The sequence below is a fragment of the Seriola lalandi genome, unplaced genomic scaffold (assembly GCF_002814215.2).
Source record: "Seriola lalandi dorsalis isolate HSWRI2012SDOR001 ecotype SW California unplaced genomic scaffold, Sedor1 jcf7180002054560, whole genome shotgun sequence".
NCBI classification, from domain to species: Eukaryota; Metazoa; Chordata; class Actinopteri; order Carangiformes; family Carangidae; genus Seriola; species Seriola lalandi.
This window is the reverse complement of record NW_019525113.1, coordinates 959,365-976,038: the sequence shown is the minus strand read 5'-3', so window position 1 is coordinate 976,038 and position 16,674 is coordinate 959,365. Positions and strand designations below refer to the sequence as shown.

General features: G+C 43.2%; 1 protein-coding gene across 1 annotated transcript in view; it reads right to left on the bottom strand.

Moving 5' to 3' along the window:
• Positions 1-16,674, bottom strand: part of axl (AXL receptor tyrosine kinase) — a 28,073-nt gene that overhangs the window by 9,165 nt on the left and 2,234 nt on the right. The window contains exons 2-12 of the mRNA XM_023415996.2: positions 14,673-14,883; positions 14,126-14,226; positions 13,839-14,021; positions 10,002-10,082; positions 9,738-9,853; positions 7,174-7,369; positions 2,048-2,187; positions 1,811-1,955; positions 1,517-1,534; positions 392-521; positions 34-125 (exon numbers count right to left, since the gene is read on the bottom strand). Coding sequence (XP_023271764.1) covers positions 34-125; positions 392-521; positions 1,517-1,534; positions 1,811-1,955; positions 2,048-2,187; positions 7,174-7,369; positions 9,738-9,853; positions 10,002-10,082; positions 13,839-14,021; positions 14,126-14,226; positions 14,673-14,883 — 1,413 coding nt within the window. The remainder of the gene's footprint in view (positions 1-33; positions 126-391; positions 522-1,516; positions 1,535-1,810; positions 1,956-2,047; positions 2,188-7,173; positions 7,370-9,737; positions 9,854-10,001; positions 10,083-13,838; positions 14,022-14,125; positions 14,227-14,672; positions 14,884-16,674) is intronic.

The window sequence follows — 16,674 nt, the reverse complement described above, 5'->3', positions numbered from 1 at the left end:
GAGAGAGAGAGAGAGAGAGAGAGAGGAACTCACATGTTGCCTCTGTGGTCCTGCGGCTGTAGGTGCGGCGGGCACGGTACCTGACCACCAGCTCTCCGCTCTCCATCATGGGTTCAAATGCCTCTCTGTACATGCAAACACAGGTCACACAAAACACAATGAGAGGTCAGCGCAGCGGATACGTGAACGCTGCTGAGAGCGTGGCATTGCTCCATAAATCATGAGAATTTCAAAACAGACGTATTCTACTCCATCTAAACGCTTCAGAGTGCATGCACAAGTGGCTCAACCAGGCCAAGAAAGTGAAGAAAAAAAACAAACAAAAAAAAAAAAACTTTTTTGGTTTGGCACAGCTACCGAGTTCCTCCCTTCTACCCACAAGGCTACGCACCCAAAGCGCGTCTCCTTGCGCCGCAGCTTGGCCACGTAAACAGCCATGAGCACAGCTATGGACACGGCGCCGGCAATGGCCATCACCACATACCACCAGTGCCAGGAAAAGGCCGGGGGCGATGACGGACCTGAGGGAAGGGGTGTGGACAGAGACAGACGAGAGTTTAGCAATGTAAGTCTTTTATGAAGTCAGCGTTCAGGATTATGGAGCTCTTAAAGTGACGGAAACACTAATTCAATTTTAGGCTGTGCTTTCTACTGATGTATTAAGTCACTTTTGGGGTGGGGTCTTCTGCTGTGTAATATAATAGTAAATAGATACAAATGTACAATGTTCAATTCCTCTTCTTCTTTCCATTGTTCCTACATGCGGATGTGCTGGACAAACTCTCCTCACATTGACAGTTAAGTTCATACACTGATTTAAACAGTTTTACAGGCTTGTAATAAGACAGTGTACACTTCTTACATATGTAGCATTATTACAATCGGTCAACCTGACTAGGTCCTGCCCTCCATAGTTGTTGAGCTCAATCGAAATATTTGTTCTGTTACTAAATATGAGTTCTTTCTGTCTTTCTGTCCCATCTCTCACATTAAAGTTACTCCCAGCCACTCCTGGAAGCTACTGCTAAACTCTCACATCCTCCACCCACCTACTGTTTTCAACTTTTCCTCCCATTCACACTCATCCTCCCCCAACTTTCCCTGCCTCCTCCCTTCTTCTCCTCTCTTTTTATCTGCCATTCTTGTTGTTTGAATTGTCTGTCTGGCTCTATTAGACTAAGCAAACAGAGATGCTGCACTGTTCCTGCCTGTTATAAATATTTATGATGCGTCTCTCCATTCACCCCCTCCCCACAACACCCCTCTTCCCCTTTCCCATCCCTCTGAGATCCTCTCTTCTCTTTTTTCTTTTTCTCTTCCTTCCCTTTTTTCTGAAATTCACAGGAAGGAACTGTGATGAAGGAACCCAGTGACAGAGAATGAGAAAGAGAAGTCCAGTGGCAGAACAAACACCATGAGCTCACTTCTACTGTCACTGTGTCATTACGTGCCACTCACAGAGGTCACAGAGGAGCGTGCTGATAGGTTTGCATGTGCAACGCTGGTCATTACTCACCTCTGAATTCCTCCATTTCTGTGGGGAACAGAAGAAAAGAAGAGCAGAGCTTATGTCAGTGTTTTCGCTCTCATGAGAAAACCTGAAATAACACATGCTTACACTATTCATTTATTTGTAAGAAAATCTCAGGCCTTCTTGTTAAAAATGAATTGGTATTATTGTGAATTTTTCTTTACAAAATGACAGCAGTTTTGAAGGAGAAATGTTATCTTAAAGAATCTGTGTACTCTTTAAATCCTAAAACATTAATTTAGCAGTAATATATATTAGTAGTTATGAGTTTTCACTCACCAGGAGCAATAAGTGTCAGGGTCTGTGTGGGGGTCCAGGGTCCTTGCCCTGCTCCTGTATAGGCACACACTCGAAAAGACACGTTGGTCAGCGGGACAGACAGATTGATTGAAAGCTCGGTGTCCAATCCAGTGTCCACCACCAACTGTCACCAAAAGAAAAGAGGGTGAGACTGTCAGCATCGCACAGATTTTCTTTATATCTGCCGGTATCTGATAACGTATGTGTCTGACTGACCTGCTGGGTGACAGGGGTGCTGTACTCCACCATGTAGCCCTGTAGGTCTCCGTTCAGCTTCCCCGGAGGCCCCTCCCACACCATCAGCACCTCTGTCCCGTTTAGCACCGCGGTCACGTTCACAGGTGGGTTTTCTGGCACTGAGGCACAAAACGCAAAAGGACATGAAGGCGTTTCACTTCTCGCACAGTTACATTTGTACCTGTAAAGTTGTTGTAAGGTTAGGTGTGTGTCAAAAGACTTTGGGGTATGAACTGGGAGTCGGAAGGAGTCAGTGTTGCAACTGCGGGCTCAGCGGCCAGGGGCCAGTAGGCCGGGGGTTAGCCAGGCGTGTGTTGTTTTGACAGCCTTGAGCCTCTAGGGTGTGGATAACTACAACAGCTGGAAGGAGCAGATGTCAGAGAATGTGGGGAATTCAGCTTTATTAGGACAAAAAAGGCAGGCACCACAGACAGGGGCGATTAGCTGAGTTCAGCAGGCAGCGCGCTCCCTCTCTGTGTCGGCATGGTTGGGCGAACTCAGATGGACACATGCCGAGGCCTGTGTCTCCCTGTTTCATGCTGTCCCGACTCCATCCCTACTTCTGCTTTGTTCTCTCTCGGCTGCCTCTTTCTTTCCTGGCTCTCTGAAGCAGAGAGCGAAAAAAGAAATACCCAGTGGAGAGAAAACCTAGCTGAATAACATGCCAGAAATAGTATGAGGTATTTGTGCATACGTGTGTTCGTGTGTTCGTGTGTGCGCGTGTGACTGATGCTCGGGATAGCACAGAAATCGAAGAACCTTTTTCGCAAGGAGGCGACAGCGCTTATTTTCTTTGTTGGGAGTCTGAGTTAAGGCTCTCTTTGTCTTTGTTTCTCACACGGTCTACAGGCTTACAAAGTCACACAAACTGGCTGGACAACCCACACACACCCACACACTCACTCACACACACACACATTCACACACACACACACACACACACACACACACACACACCAAGTCAGTGTGAGTTTGGGAAACATGGCCCAGCCTATGGATGATGTTATCAGGAAGCGTTTGGCGGGTGATTGTTTCCACATGTGGTCCCTGCTCTGCCTTCCAGCGGCAACAAAAACAACCTCCAAGTCAAGTTCGTTCCAGCAGTTCGTCTCCACCTATGCTCCGTCATCTCTCTTCCTCCTTCTCCACCTCTTTTGTTGCCTACCCACTCATCTTTTTCTCTCCTTTTCCTCCCCTCGTCATCTCCTTCTCCCTCCCTGTCTCCCGTCCAACATGATTCCATCTCCTCCTTTCCAAGTTTTCTTCTCGCTCGCTGCCCTCTCTGTGGTAATGCCTCTCTCTTTTTTGAGCTCAAGTCAACAGAAATGTTAATTGTTGACGTAAAACTTGGAGGGAAAAAAAAAAAAAACTGTCTCACTTGAAAAAAAAAAAGGAGATGTGTGCTGTTGTTGTTTTTCTGAAATGAGGAATCTACAGAGAAAAAATGCTTCTTGTAGTTCCTTTGTTTTCCACATGAAAGCAGCGCTGGCTTGGCAGTAGGCTGAGAAACAAACACTTCTGAGCCACAATTAGTTCACAACAGCAAAGGTTAACATCTGCATCCAAGGCAGACTACTGTTTCTCATTGTGTAGCATGCTGCGATTAGAGAAGCAGCGTCTGATAGTCAAACATTGTTCAGAGGCACGGCTGTTACTCTGCTATATCTTGTCCTCTCAGTCTGCTGAGCCTCCACATAGGTCAACACGTGGATGGAAAAGGGTCATCCTTCAGCCAAAAACTGACTCATAACCCTGGGATCTGGAGTCTGTTCTCCGTAAATGAAAACAAACACAGCACTACACAGGAAACATGTTTCCCAGATCAGTCGGACCATGAATGTTAGTGTCATCAGAAGTGTCACAGCTTTTATTGACATCCGCCTCGCATCAATTTATATGGTGGAAAATAATGTTGTCTGTCTTTAACAAACAGAGTAATTTAAGGTCCCATATTGTATAAAGGTAGATTTCTATGTTTTGTTTGATTATAGATCAGGTCTAGGTTCTATATTAATACAGTGAAAGTATCAAAGCCTCAGTCCACAGAGAAATGCACACAGCCTGTATTCAGAAACTGAGCCTTAAAACCAGCTGTCAGGACATCTGTAACTTTGTGATGTCACAACAAAGCAGTCACTGCTCTCAGCCATGCACCAAGCCCCGCCCAGCTGGACCCACCATCCAACCTTGCAGGATTTGTGTTTTCCTGAAATCTGATATATTTTTATTTATTATTATTTTTTAAATACTCAGAAAACAGTGAGCCAATCAGAAAAGAGGCCCAGAGCCTCCCCACCTGTTGTTACTAGAGCCCCAGGAAGAGGCCTGAGAGAGGAGATGTAAAACAACATTGAGATGTTTTTTTCTACTTAAAACCACAAATATATCTTCTTATGGATAACAAATTTAAAATAAAACACTAGAAAGTGTAAAATATGGGACGTTTAATGATTGCTGTTGCATTTTTGCTGGGAGTATCATTAAATACAATCAAATGTGAAGCACCTGTGTGTATTGTGTCCTGTAACTCTGGATTAATCCTCGTGTCACTACAGACTCACAAATGTAAAGAGGAAATCAGGAGCTCCTCAGTTGTGTTTTTAGCGTACCAAACTATGTAAGATGTGTAAGTGCACAATGATACTCGTCTTGTAAGTATTTTATAACCACATTGTTACACCCAGTCTTAGTTCATTCACTTCACTTTGTTTTGTGTTTTGGAAAGATGCTTTTCTGGAGCTTTTCTAGGAAGCAAAAGGAAAATGCATTATACAGACTGGAAACGTAAAACATAATCTCATTGCCGCTTTAGGATTAGAAGGGCCATGGGCGACATGGGTCACCTCGCTTCCTCTCCCACCCGCCAATTCCCTCCCCCCTCTCTTTCTGTGCTCTCATCCTCCGGGGAAAATAGTGGGCTTTGGGAAAATAGCAAAATGAGTGTTTTCTCAAAGCGCCCCCTTCCCCCGTTTCCCTGCTCTTCCATCCATCCCTTGCCTACTCTCATCATCAGCCCGCTATTTTTTTTTTTTTTTCCCACAGTGCCTAGCTGTGTGCTCTGGAAAGAGAAGTCACAGGTCATCTGAGGTCAAAAAAAAAGGGGGGTGGGGTGGGGGGGTGGGGGTGAAGGAGAGAAGTTGAAAGACTGGATTCAGAAAAAAATAATTGTTCAGCTTGTTTGGAAATGCAGGAAATAAATTCCTCAGCAAGATTTGAGGAAGGAAAAGACAATTGTAACAAAATGAGAGGGAGTCAGCCTGATGCTGGCAAGAGAAGGAGGAGAGTCTGTAATGAATTGTAAAATGTAAGAATTAATAAGGAGACAGAGGAGTAGCAAATGGGGACATCTGTGCCAGGATGACACATGAGCTAGTGCAGCACATACTGTATTTGCACAACTTACTAATGAGAAACAAATGGAACAGAAATAGACTCGAAAAAGTTTTCTCACAGAGCCACAGTCTTCAGCACTGAAACTACAGAGAAAGAGAAGAGAGCAGTCTACCTCTCCCCTTCATTCACTCATTCCTTTTGACCTTCGTTGCTTCCTGAACTATATTTGACCACCAGCTGAATCCCATCTTCTGTTTTTGTTCATACTCTGACTCATTAGGAGCATAGAAAGAGCTGCCGCAGGAGGAATAAAAAGATTTTGTCCAAAGGGAAATTATAAAATTTGGCATAAAAGGAGGATTTTTCCACTGAAATGAAACAAAGAATGTTATAATGAAGAAATGAAACTTGAAAATCTGTAACGAGAACATCTAAAAACCATGTTTCATCCTTCTCCATTACAGTGGCATTTCAAAGAGTGCTACTTCTCCCTTCTTCTGTTTGTGAGAAATGCTGCGTTGCAGAGTTTTTTAGATTATGAGCAGCTTCCATCATGGAAAGCCCCCATCATCCCTCCTGTGGCATATCTCTCCTCTTAGTGTACGCTATTTCCATTTCTATTCATGCAGGGATAGAGACAGCATGAGCTGGCATGGAAAATCCCACCTCAGTTTAAACTCAAACACACACCAGCCTAGCATTACAGTCTGGACAGATCGCTGCGATCCTAACTGAAGCCTTTCAGGAGAATTTAATGTCCAGCCTCCCTCCCTTTTCCACCGTCTCCGTCTCCACCTACTCTGTCCCTTCAATACCAGTCTGCCTTCTACCTCAAGTAAGAGTTTACATTTGGAGCAGGGTTCACAGAGGTGCAGGGCCTCGAGTCTGGTGCTCTTCATAAACACAGACTAAGTTAAAGGGGCACAGGAAGGAATATTATGACTAATAGTGCACAGTAACTCGATTCTCTGACTCCTTGTTATCATTCAGTATGTTCCCAGTCTTGACTCACTTACAATAAAACTAAAAAGCAGTCAAAAGACTCAGACCTGCAGTGAGTTAAACTCAGCTAAGCCAGGAGCTTATGACAGACAGCGCAAAGCATAAGAGATAATCAGAACATAATTCTCTCTCTCTCTCTCTCTCTCTCTTTCACACACACAACACACACACATACACAGCCACAGCCTTTAACTATCCTGAGCAAAAATAGTTAATCAAATATCAGATCTGTACACCTTATAATAGCTATAGCTATAATAGCTAAAAATAAAAACACATCTTTAAAGTGTTCAAAAGCTGCATGATTCTAACTGTCAGCATTCAGGCAGCTGAAAAAGATGCAATAGGCCCATGAAGACTTTTGACATGACTTGTACTTGTACTTGGTTGACTGAGACTTTGAAGAGGAGCATTAAGACTTTTCCCTTGGTAAATGCCTCTCTGTAGGGCCTGGTATTTTTAGCAGTAAACAAATATAGCTAAATTCTAATGTTCCAAACTGGGCAAACATGTTACTTTACAGTTCAATAAAACAATCCTTGGTACAGACGAAAACACTTAAAACAGTGGCTCAGCCGTTCCTGCTCGCTGTTATGTAGCATTAGTTAGGTACTGCTACAGCACACAGCGGGAATGGGAGGAGACTTGGACTTGAACCTCAGTCGGTAGCCAGATAACACAGCCCTGACCTCCACTCACTTCAGAGGAAGCGATCCCACACACACAAGACACGGTGAAAACAAACATCTCCTCACTTGGAGGGCTCTCACCTCCTTCTTTGGTGCGCAGCTCCACCCAGGGCGACCAGTCAGATGGGCCCTGACTGCTGTGACAGGCCACCCTCACAGTATAGAGGCTGTGAGGCTCCAGGTCCCCAATGAGGTGGGTGGCTGGTGGGATGTTCACATTCTGGTTGTGGATCATCTTATCTGGGCCAGCTGTGAGGGACTCTCCCGAATGTTTGGCCTGGAACATTGAGATACCAGACTTTAATTTGCTGCATCCTCGACATGCTTTTACAGTGGATTTCAGATTGACTCGTCAGATCTGGTGGGCAATGTGTTTTATTGCTTTGCAGCACAAACAGGAAGAGGATGCTGTTCTTTTAGTGTAAATGCAGCGAAAGTTTTTTTTTAGCAATGGTATATAGAAGAAGAACTGAAAAACAAATGGACATGTTGCTTCAAACATGTTCATAATTTTAAATAAAGCCAAAAACACCCACTGAAGACTTACACTATACATATACATAGCAATGGTACAGAGCGACCACATGCAGAAACATAATATTTGTGATAGAAAGCAACTGGATTCAAATGGGAAATGTGTTCTTAATAAACACTACTAATACCAACCACGGGGTAACTGTTATTAATCATCAATATCTAATAAAGGGAATAAAGGGTTAAAATAATTTGTGAATAGTGGAAATCAACATTTGATGAAAAAGCTGATCTGACAAAGTTTGTTTCAATTTGCGTCACGCATATTTAACTCAATTTGTGTTACTTTGAGTGACTTTTTTGTAATAATTTATGTTACAGTTTCTCAAAGAAAGTTATTTAAGTTTATATATATCTGAGTTTGATAATTCATGACTGTTTTCTTCAATCAAAAACACTTTCTTAAGTTGTTTTTCTAGTATTATTTTTCTCTTAATGCACAGTCAATGACAGGATTGCTTATGATGTGTTGTGGAAGAAAGAGTCTGTGCATGATGATGGTGGTGGTGGTGGTGGTGGGGTCATTGGGTGCTAATTGTCAAAAATGGTGTCAAATCTGCTTCATTGCTGTTTGTGATTTAACTCGGGCTCAGCAAGGTGCACTGAAAGCAGAAGTCATTAACCAAAAATCACAGGCAGAAACCTGCTGTCTCTGCAAACCCTCTGTGGTAAACACATTTAAAGAGGAACACAAGGCAGAAAGATCTTTCATTGCAGCAATCTTAAAACCACATTAAAGTTGCTGGTCTGGACCATTGTTCTCTGTTGCGTTGCTCATTATAAAGCGGCTCCTCCAGGCTACAGGCTGCATTTCACAGAGTGAGCTTCACAGTCAGAGCTGAAGATACATACACATAAGAAGTATACATAATGAAACTAAAAATTTTATGATCAGCCCAACAGATTACTGCGTGTGTGTATGTGCAGACGCTGTTATGTACTACTTAGATAATGAGTTTAAAAACAACAGGAAAATTCAGATTTCATATCAGACGCCGGGTGAGTCATTTTTCCTCATAATGTGAGTTACATGGTTTGATTTCATGGAATATTAAGTTGTATGAATGAGGAGTGCATAAATGGCTGTGTGTGAGTCACAGAGAGAGAGGAAGAGAGAGAGAGAGAGTCAATCCTGACCTGATGAATCACTGTCCAGCCTATAAACAAGTGTGTTTAATTTAATTGTGCAACTCAGCCCTGAGTCACACTTCAGCCTGCATTCTCCCCACATGGCTCAGACCCACAATACCTGCTGTCACTGCCTCTTCCAGTTTTCTTTAACTGACTTCTTTAAGTCATTCTTTTTCTTTCTTTCTTTCTTTCTTTCTTTCTTTCTTTCATTCTTTTCTTTCTTTCTTTTCTTTCTTTCTCTCTTTCTTTCCTTCTTTCTTTCTTTCTTTCTTTCTTTTCTTTCTCTCTTTCTTGCTTTCTTCCTTTCTTTCTTTCTTCTTCTCTCTCTCTACACTTTTTCATGTTTCTCTTCGCCACACAAATTAACCGTTAAATTCAGATTTCTGCCCCATTCTGCTGAAGCCGGCCCCTCGCCTTGTTCCCTTGTGAGGGTGAGGGGGTGAGGGAAGACTGAGGGGAGGGGATGGGTGGGGGAGGAGGGGGCAAGAACAGCAAGAGGTATGAGGGGCAGCTTTATTAGAACCAGACGTTTAGGGGTGGTGCTGCACTGCTCCGTTCTCCAGGAGAAAATGTTCCTCCTCTCAGCGACGAGCTGTAATGGCCACAGAGCAGGATAGTGGTAGAGAGACACTGACAGAAAGACAGAGAGAGAGAGAGAGAGAGCGAAAGAGAGGGAGTGGTGCTAAATAAGATTGGTCCAGGAGGCCACTTTCCCAGAGTGAAACCCGATCCACTGGTACATGAATAAAGCAGGGAGGGGTAGAGGATGAGTTAAGAGAAGAAAAGAAAAGCAAGCTCTCTTTTCTTTAATATCGGGCTTGGGAAAGGTAAGACTGTGGTCTGTCTGCACAGTCCCACAAATAGAGAGTGAGTGGTAAGTTTATTTAACATGCAGGTCAAACAGTTGCATTGATTTTTCCAAGCTAGTTTTCTCAGCTAGTTGTGGTATCTCCTCTCACATGTATCTCACGTTGTCTCACCTGCACAGAGCAGCGGATTATCGGGTAGTCTCCTCCGAAACCAGGCTGCCATGATAAACGGAGGCTTGTCTGAGTGATCTCCACAGCTCTCAGATTCTGAGGCTGTGATGGGAGAACTAAAGACAATAAAGAAAGACACAAAGAAGATATAGAGATATATGAACAAGGTATTGCGCGATAAACTATTTTAAGCAGGAACAGTTCATCCAAATTGAATGAAGAGAGCTGTTAGAAGTGTCAGTGCCTCAATAATGTGACACCCACCTGTGATGGTACCAGATCCGGACGTGGCCACACCTTTGCGGTTATGAGCCTCACAAGAGAAGGTGCTGGTCGTGTTCAAACCTGGACAGACAAAAGAAACAACACGCACGTGTGAAGCAGGAACTTTTGAGGTCTTCTGAAACCTAGAACCCTTGCTCAGCATGCTGACTGGAATATAATGTTGATGTGAGAAATGTTGTGAAAGTTCAAACTGAAGTGGGAACACTGAGGGTAATAGTTTCCATAAGGTAACGTGATCTCTTTGTCAATAACATTTTTCAGGTCTTGCAGAAATGATACCAGAGCAAAACAATCAGTGTCAAGCATCTTTCTGCTACATTTAATCAAAATCAGATCAGCAGCTGTGACCATACAGAGGTAAAGTTCAGCCACCCCTCCATCCAACACATACTCATCTTGTTAAAATTGTTTGATTTTATATATGTATATATATATATATAAAACATATATCAATGTATGTGTGTGTGTGTGTGTATACAATAGCACCTTTAAAAAAACCTTCAACCAAATTTGGGCCTACTCGTCTTTAGACCTGCAAATCACTTACAGGGTGACAATTCCTGATTTAACTTGAGAATCTCTAACCTGCAGACTGTAAGACTGCTTGGCAACATGTTGCATCTTAATATTTCTTGCAGTGTAGTTGTGAGATCAAAGAGAGAGCGGCTCCGTTGGCGTCCAGGTGTAAAATGCTGAGCTGCTGCCTTCAAGAGGCCGAGGCTCCTCTGAAGGGGGCACAACACTGTGACACATACTCGCATTCAACAGTGAATGAGTCCTCTCACAAAGTGACTCACAGTGTGCTCACACACTCAAGTCTTTCCACAAGACAACACGGTCTTACACACACACACTGAAACATGTGACATTCAAGTTTTATCACTGTTATCTAACACCCCGACACTGTCCATCAGCCACAAACACAGAATCATGCAGTGTGTTGCCCTGCACTGACGGCACCATGCCTCCATTGTGCTGCGGCCGGAAAAAGAACAGGGGGTACGATCCTCGCTGGGTGAAGCAGGGGGTTGTGAGAGAGGAAAAGGAGGGAGGGAGGGGTGAGGGATGATCACTGGCTGCTTGGGTGAATGAACTGCTCATCAGGCCATCTCGAGATTGCGCCACTTGCCCTTCTGTCTCTTTCCTTCCCCATCAGCAAACTGCAACACAACATCCCCTGACCAGCTGAAAATGTCGGTCGACAGGAAGAGCTCCTGAGCTCGTCACAGCTCTGACCAACACTGTTAATGTCAGCTGGGAATGACACAGTATAGTATAGTGTACCATCCATTCAAAAAGTATTAGGACTGTGACACACTGTGCTTTTCATAGTTTCGTTTATGTGCGCCAGCTTATTGGATTTAAGTATCATATTCACTGTTGATTAAGATACTAATTTCTTGATACATTTCATAAACATTTGGCCTGTAAATGTTACAAAGTAGTGAAAAATACCCATCACAAATTCTAGGTTATGTTTTCAAGTTGTTAGTTTTATCTACAACAACCCAGTGCAATGCAAAGATATTCAGTTTGCAAATACACGAGACAGAGACATGTATCAAATCCTCCGATAAGAAGCAGGAGCCAGCGAGTGTTTCCACATTCTTGCTTGATGAATGACGCAAACAGTTCAGTACTTATTGGAGTTGAAATGAAACTATGAGGTTAAAAGTGCTGACTTCAGTAGGACAGTGATCGTAAACATGCAGTCACAATGGATTTTGGGGATTTTAGGCCCAAAAAGCAAGAACATGAAACAGAACATGAGGACTTTCTTTTGGTTTATGTTCACTTATGCAATTGCTTTCGGCCTTAAAATTGGCGAACTAGGAATAAAAGGGGTTTTCCTACTCTGTCCGTCAGATACGGATGGAAACTCTTGAAGGTATAGGGGCATGTGTTGTCCATGATTCCTTACTGGTTCATGCCATTTTTCTTTATGGGCCTATTGAAAGATTATTGTGTTTGCCTTGGTTTGGACCTGTCTTCTGCCACTGCAGCTGTCCATTCCAGACATGTGAGTGTACGTTACTGTCAAATGGGTGCTGGTCAGCACCAGGCAGTCTACTCTGATGATTCAAACCAGATCCTTCAACCGACCGCTGCCGCCTGCCTCTCCCTCCTTCAGTCTGACTCAGCCTGCTCTGCCTGTCCTCCTACTACTGGACTTAATACAGGCCAGCTATCTGGCACGCAGCTGTGGTTTGCATTCAGGCGGTAACAGACCCCTCCTCCTTTTAATATTTCTCTCTTTTATCTCTCTATGCCCTCAGCCCATTTATTTTCCATCTCCCAGTAGTCCATCTTGTGCATGCTGCTCTGCCTTTACCCATCAACCACACAACCACAAGGGACAGTACATCCTCAATGGATCCACTGGCACTGTGCCAGCCAGCCTTCTCTCTCTGGGGAGGGTAGTTATTTGGTGGTTTTGTTTAAACCATAAAGGGGGGGATTTGGAAGTCTTTGAAACTATAGAAGATGGTTGCTGTGTAGCTTTTGAAGGAGTACACTATAATCAGCCTAAATGGATTAAATGAAAACCAAGGATTTTCAAATTGTCTTCTTTATAGTAATTTAAAACTTTGCTACTTGGGTCCTAAACTGAAACCAATTTCATCTTCGACTAATCGTGCTGAAAAGAGAAGTCGCTTAATCAGTCAGTTGGTCAGCAATGCCAAACATTTTCTGGTTCCAGCTTTTCAAATGTGAGGAGTTGCTGTTCTTTTGGCTGGACTACAATAGCATGGCCAGCCCTGTGTCCCTGACTGACTGACTGACTGACTGACTGACTGACTGACTGAGAGAGTTGAGTGATCATAGTTCCATCATTGGTCAGCCGAATGCCACATGACTGAGTTGGAGTTTCTCCATTGACCATTGCTCTTCCAAAGAGCTTGGCGCTTACAGGTTTAGGGGGTCTTTACAGCCTGCAGTGTTGCCAATTTAGCACAGTTGTCACTAGATTTACACTTTTTTTCCCCCCAAAAAAACACCTAGTGACAAATCTAGTGACAAATTCTTTGGAAAAGCCTTGGCTACTTAGAAGAGAGTCGCCAGTAATGCCCTCTCTCTGGCGCCTATTCTGTTAGTAAGTGGCAGAAAGGTGGAGCAGCTGTTTGTTACCCAGACAGAGGCTGAAGAAGACAGATATTCTGTTGTTTCTAACTTTCTCTCTGAGTGATCGTTTTACAGTAAATACAGCTGAAATCACAGCACAGTCTTTGTCTCTAACTTATGTGTTTGGTGATTTTGCCAGACAACTTTGTGCTTATATAATCAGGATTTTTGCAGCTTCAGAACAGCAGCTTGGAAATGGCTTGTAAGTTAACATGTAGTTTTAATGGGCTGCGTTTCAGTCATTATATTGACTGTTTTTAAATACTGTATATGTGAGCACAGAGAGTAGGAGAGAAGCAAACAGATAAAGACACTAGGCTGACTGAATGCAATGATGTAACAACACGACATCAGTTTTCAACTCCTCAACTTTGCACCTTGATCGTACATGGTCCAGCCATATACGTGGTTTTGACCTAGTCTTCTTGTATTTAATCTGACTGTAAACTGAATATCTCCGTGTTTGGTGGTTGGAGAAAAAAATATTTGAAAAATATCACCTTCAGCTCTGTCAACATGTACTGGACATCTTTTTAAGTATTTCTTCATATTTTAAAGACTAAAACATTTGCTTCCCAGACTTATTTATTGATCACTGAATATTGGGTTGTATCAGTGCAAAGTGAGTATGTTACAACTAAGCTGTCCAAATGTGTCATTGAGTGCTGAGGTAATAAGAGTCATAGATGATACCTGTGAGGTTGAGAGTGGAGGGCGACAGGGCCACCGGGTCCGCCAGGGTGTTGAGAGGTGCACCATCCTGCAGCCAGATGACCCTGACTGGCTCTGGAGGTCCGTGGGCCACGCAGCTCAGGCTCAGGGATACGTTGGCCACTACAGACGTGTGATGGGGCTCCACAGAAAAATGAGGAAGGCCTGAGAGAGAATCAGCTGAATCAGACCCTCCGCTCTTTTAACAATCCAAATAAAACAGAGTGTGCTCATCTTTTTGTATGTGAGGGAGCTGGAGATAGACTCACCCTCCAGCTGAATGCTCCCCTCCTCAGACAAAATCTGCTGGCTTTCTAAGAGAACAGCACATCGATAGGAGCCCATGTCGGGAAGCTGGACCTTCTCAATACTGTTGTGCATAAAATGGTATGATAAAACATCAAGCAATGACAAACCAAACTGACAAAAGTGGGAGACAGAGGCAGAAAGACAGACCCTGATTACTTTCCTTCCAGGTTTTGCCATCCAATCATACTGGGATTAAACACATTAAGCTACAGCAGGAGAGACGCATGGGATTTTGCTTGGGTTATATCATTTATTTCAGACTTAATTTCAAAGTGCTCCACAGTGGCTGGAAGTCAACATGGTGATGTAATACAGCCACAGAACTGGTTAAGCTAGGTGAAAGGATAAGGTGGAGGAACAGGAAACAAATAGAATTACGCCTCACATATTTAGGTCAGGTGTGGCCGCCTCACAACATTCATCATCATTATCATTAAATCTCATGCATCAACTAATGTAAACGAAGCAACTAATAAGTGTAGCAGACAAAACTAAACTGCTGCTTACCTCAGCGTGCTCATGATTGTCCAACTGTTGCTGCCAGTGTGAACTTGGAACTGGTTTGTGTCTGCGTACTGAAGCGGCACGCCGTCTCTCAGCCAGAGAACATCAGGGGGGTCCTCTTCCTCACCCCCTGTGCCCTTCAGGGAGCAGTGCATCGTAACAGGTTTTCCCAGTGAGGAGATGACAGTGGCGGGACTCCGCTCAAACTCCAAATCTTTCATGAAGAGAGGGAAGGAGCAGGAGTAGGGGTTGGTTTACAACACAATAAAGTTTTTCACATCCAGAAAACTCCATCAAAAAAATGCTGTATTCCTTATTTCCTTGTAAAAAATAAGAAACGATTTTCTTTTAGAATAGAAAGGACTCTTTAAAGACAAAAAATATTATTCAAAAATGCTCTTGTGAACACAGCAAACGTAACCCCACTAAAGGTAAATACATAAAAGTAGTGCAATTATTTGATAAATTACTCATCTAACTACACAGTTATTATGATTAAATACTAATTAGCTAATAATTATTATTGAATAATAAACAAGAGTCCAAAACCCAAAGATATTCAATTTATACTGATACAAATCACAGAAAAGAAGCAAACCTTGCTGCAACTAGCGCTGTTTGGTTTAATGAATGATTAAACACTTAATTATTGCTGACATATCAATTAATCAACTAATTGTTTCACCACTAAAAGCTTCATTTGCCTGTGTGCTCGCTCTGATAAACATCTTCATTTACGCTGGACTTGATTTTGCCGTCGCTGAAATATGATAACGGCAGGTAACGCCAGAGTTTCTCCAACACTACACCGGCTTCTCGGTGAGTCTGGTTATCTTGTGTCTCTCACTGATAGAGGGGTTGACCTGAGAAGGACAGAGCTGATACTGGGACAAAAGGGTCCTTGTTAGAGGACGGCTGCTCCGGCAGAGCACAGAGAGCTCAACACAAACACTCAGCATATTCAGGGTTTCTCTCAAACAGCAGTAGGCCTGCAGGTTGTCTGCCAAGATGTCTGTGAATCTGCTCAACTTCCAAAAAACTGACACGAGGAGAATCATCATAAATATGATGATTATAAACTTCTCTGGCCTGGTTCTGGCTTTGCTTACTTTCAAGACTTTCAACAGACGTGAGAGGATGATTCCTTCCTGATGATGCTGAGGGCAAGGCATGCATGCTGCTTGAAAGATAGGAGGACGGTCACACCCTTGAGCTTTGTTAAAACACAAAGCTGGCAAGGACACATGCAATGGGCATATGGATCGCTTTTCTTTCTTCTATGGCATCAAATAAAAATGAGAAGCATCCATGAAGCTGGCCAAGGCAAGGCATGAGTAATCACTCCTTCACTTGATACAATAGATAAAAGATGAAATCATTTGAGAATGTTCCAACTTGGTTTGAGCTGTTGAATCTCAGGGCAAGAATAAATCACACTTGTTTCACTGACTGATGCCTGTAAAGATTTTCTCAAGCTTGTCAACCCGCCCTCCTAGTCTACTTCATGGCAAACCTTCAACCTTTGACCCCTTCACTGCGACCCCAGAGGACTCCACTGCAACCCATCTCACGTAAACACACATCGTTCAGCTACTGAAAACATATCTGTAAAGTAAGACGCGCATACTGGCAGCACTTATTTTACTCTTATGTAGAACATGCCCTTGATTTTTTAAATGGACATGTAATACACACACATAAACACAAACACAACCCAGCTTTCAAAAAGCTTGTACTGGGAGTGTGCAATAAATGAAGGGGCCCGCAGAGTCTCTGCTTCACCGCCTCTCTGTCTCTGTGTGCTTTTTGGCGTTAAAAGTCATTCCTCCCTTTATTTTTAAGCTTGGCTGAGCCTTTTCAAGAATCTGCGTGGCCTTGACTTGTTTTTTTTTTTTTTCAGTGCCATATTGAACAAAAACAGCCCTACTTTCTTTCTGTGTCTCTTAGTGCTGCATTCATAAAATAATACGCTCGTAAACCTTTTATGAGAATGCAGAGGTAGAGA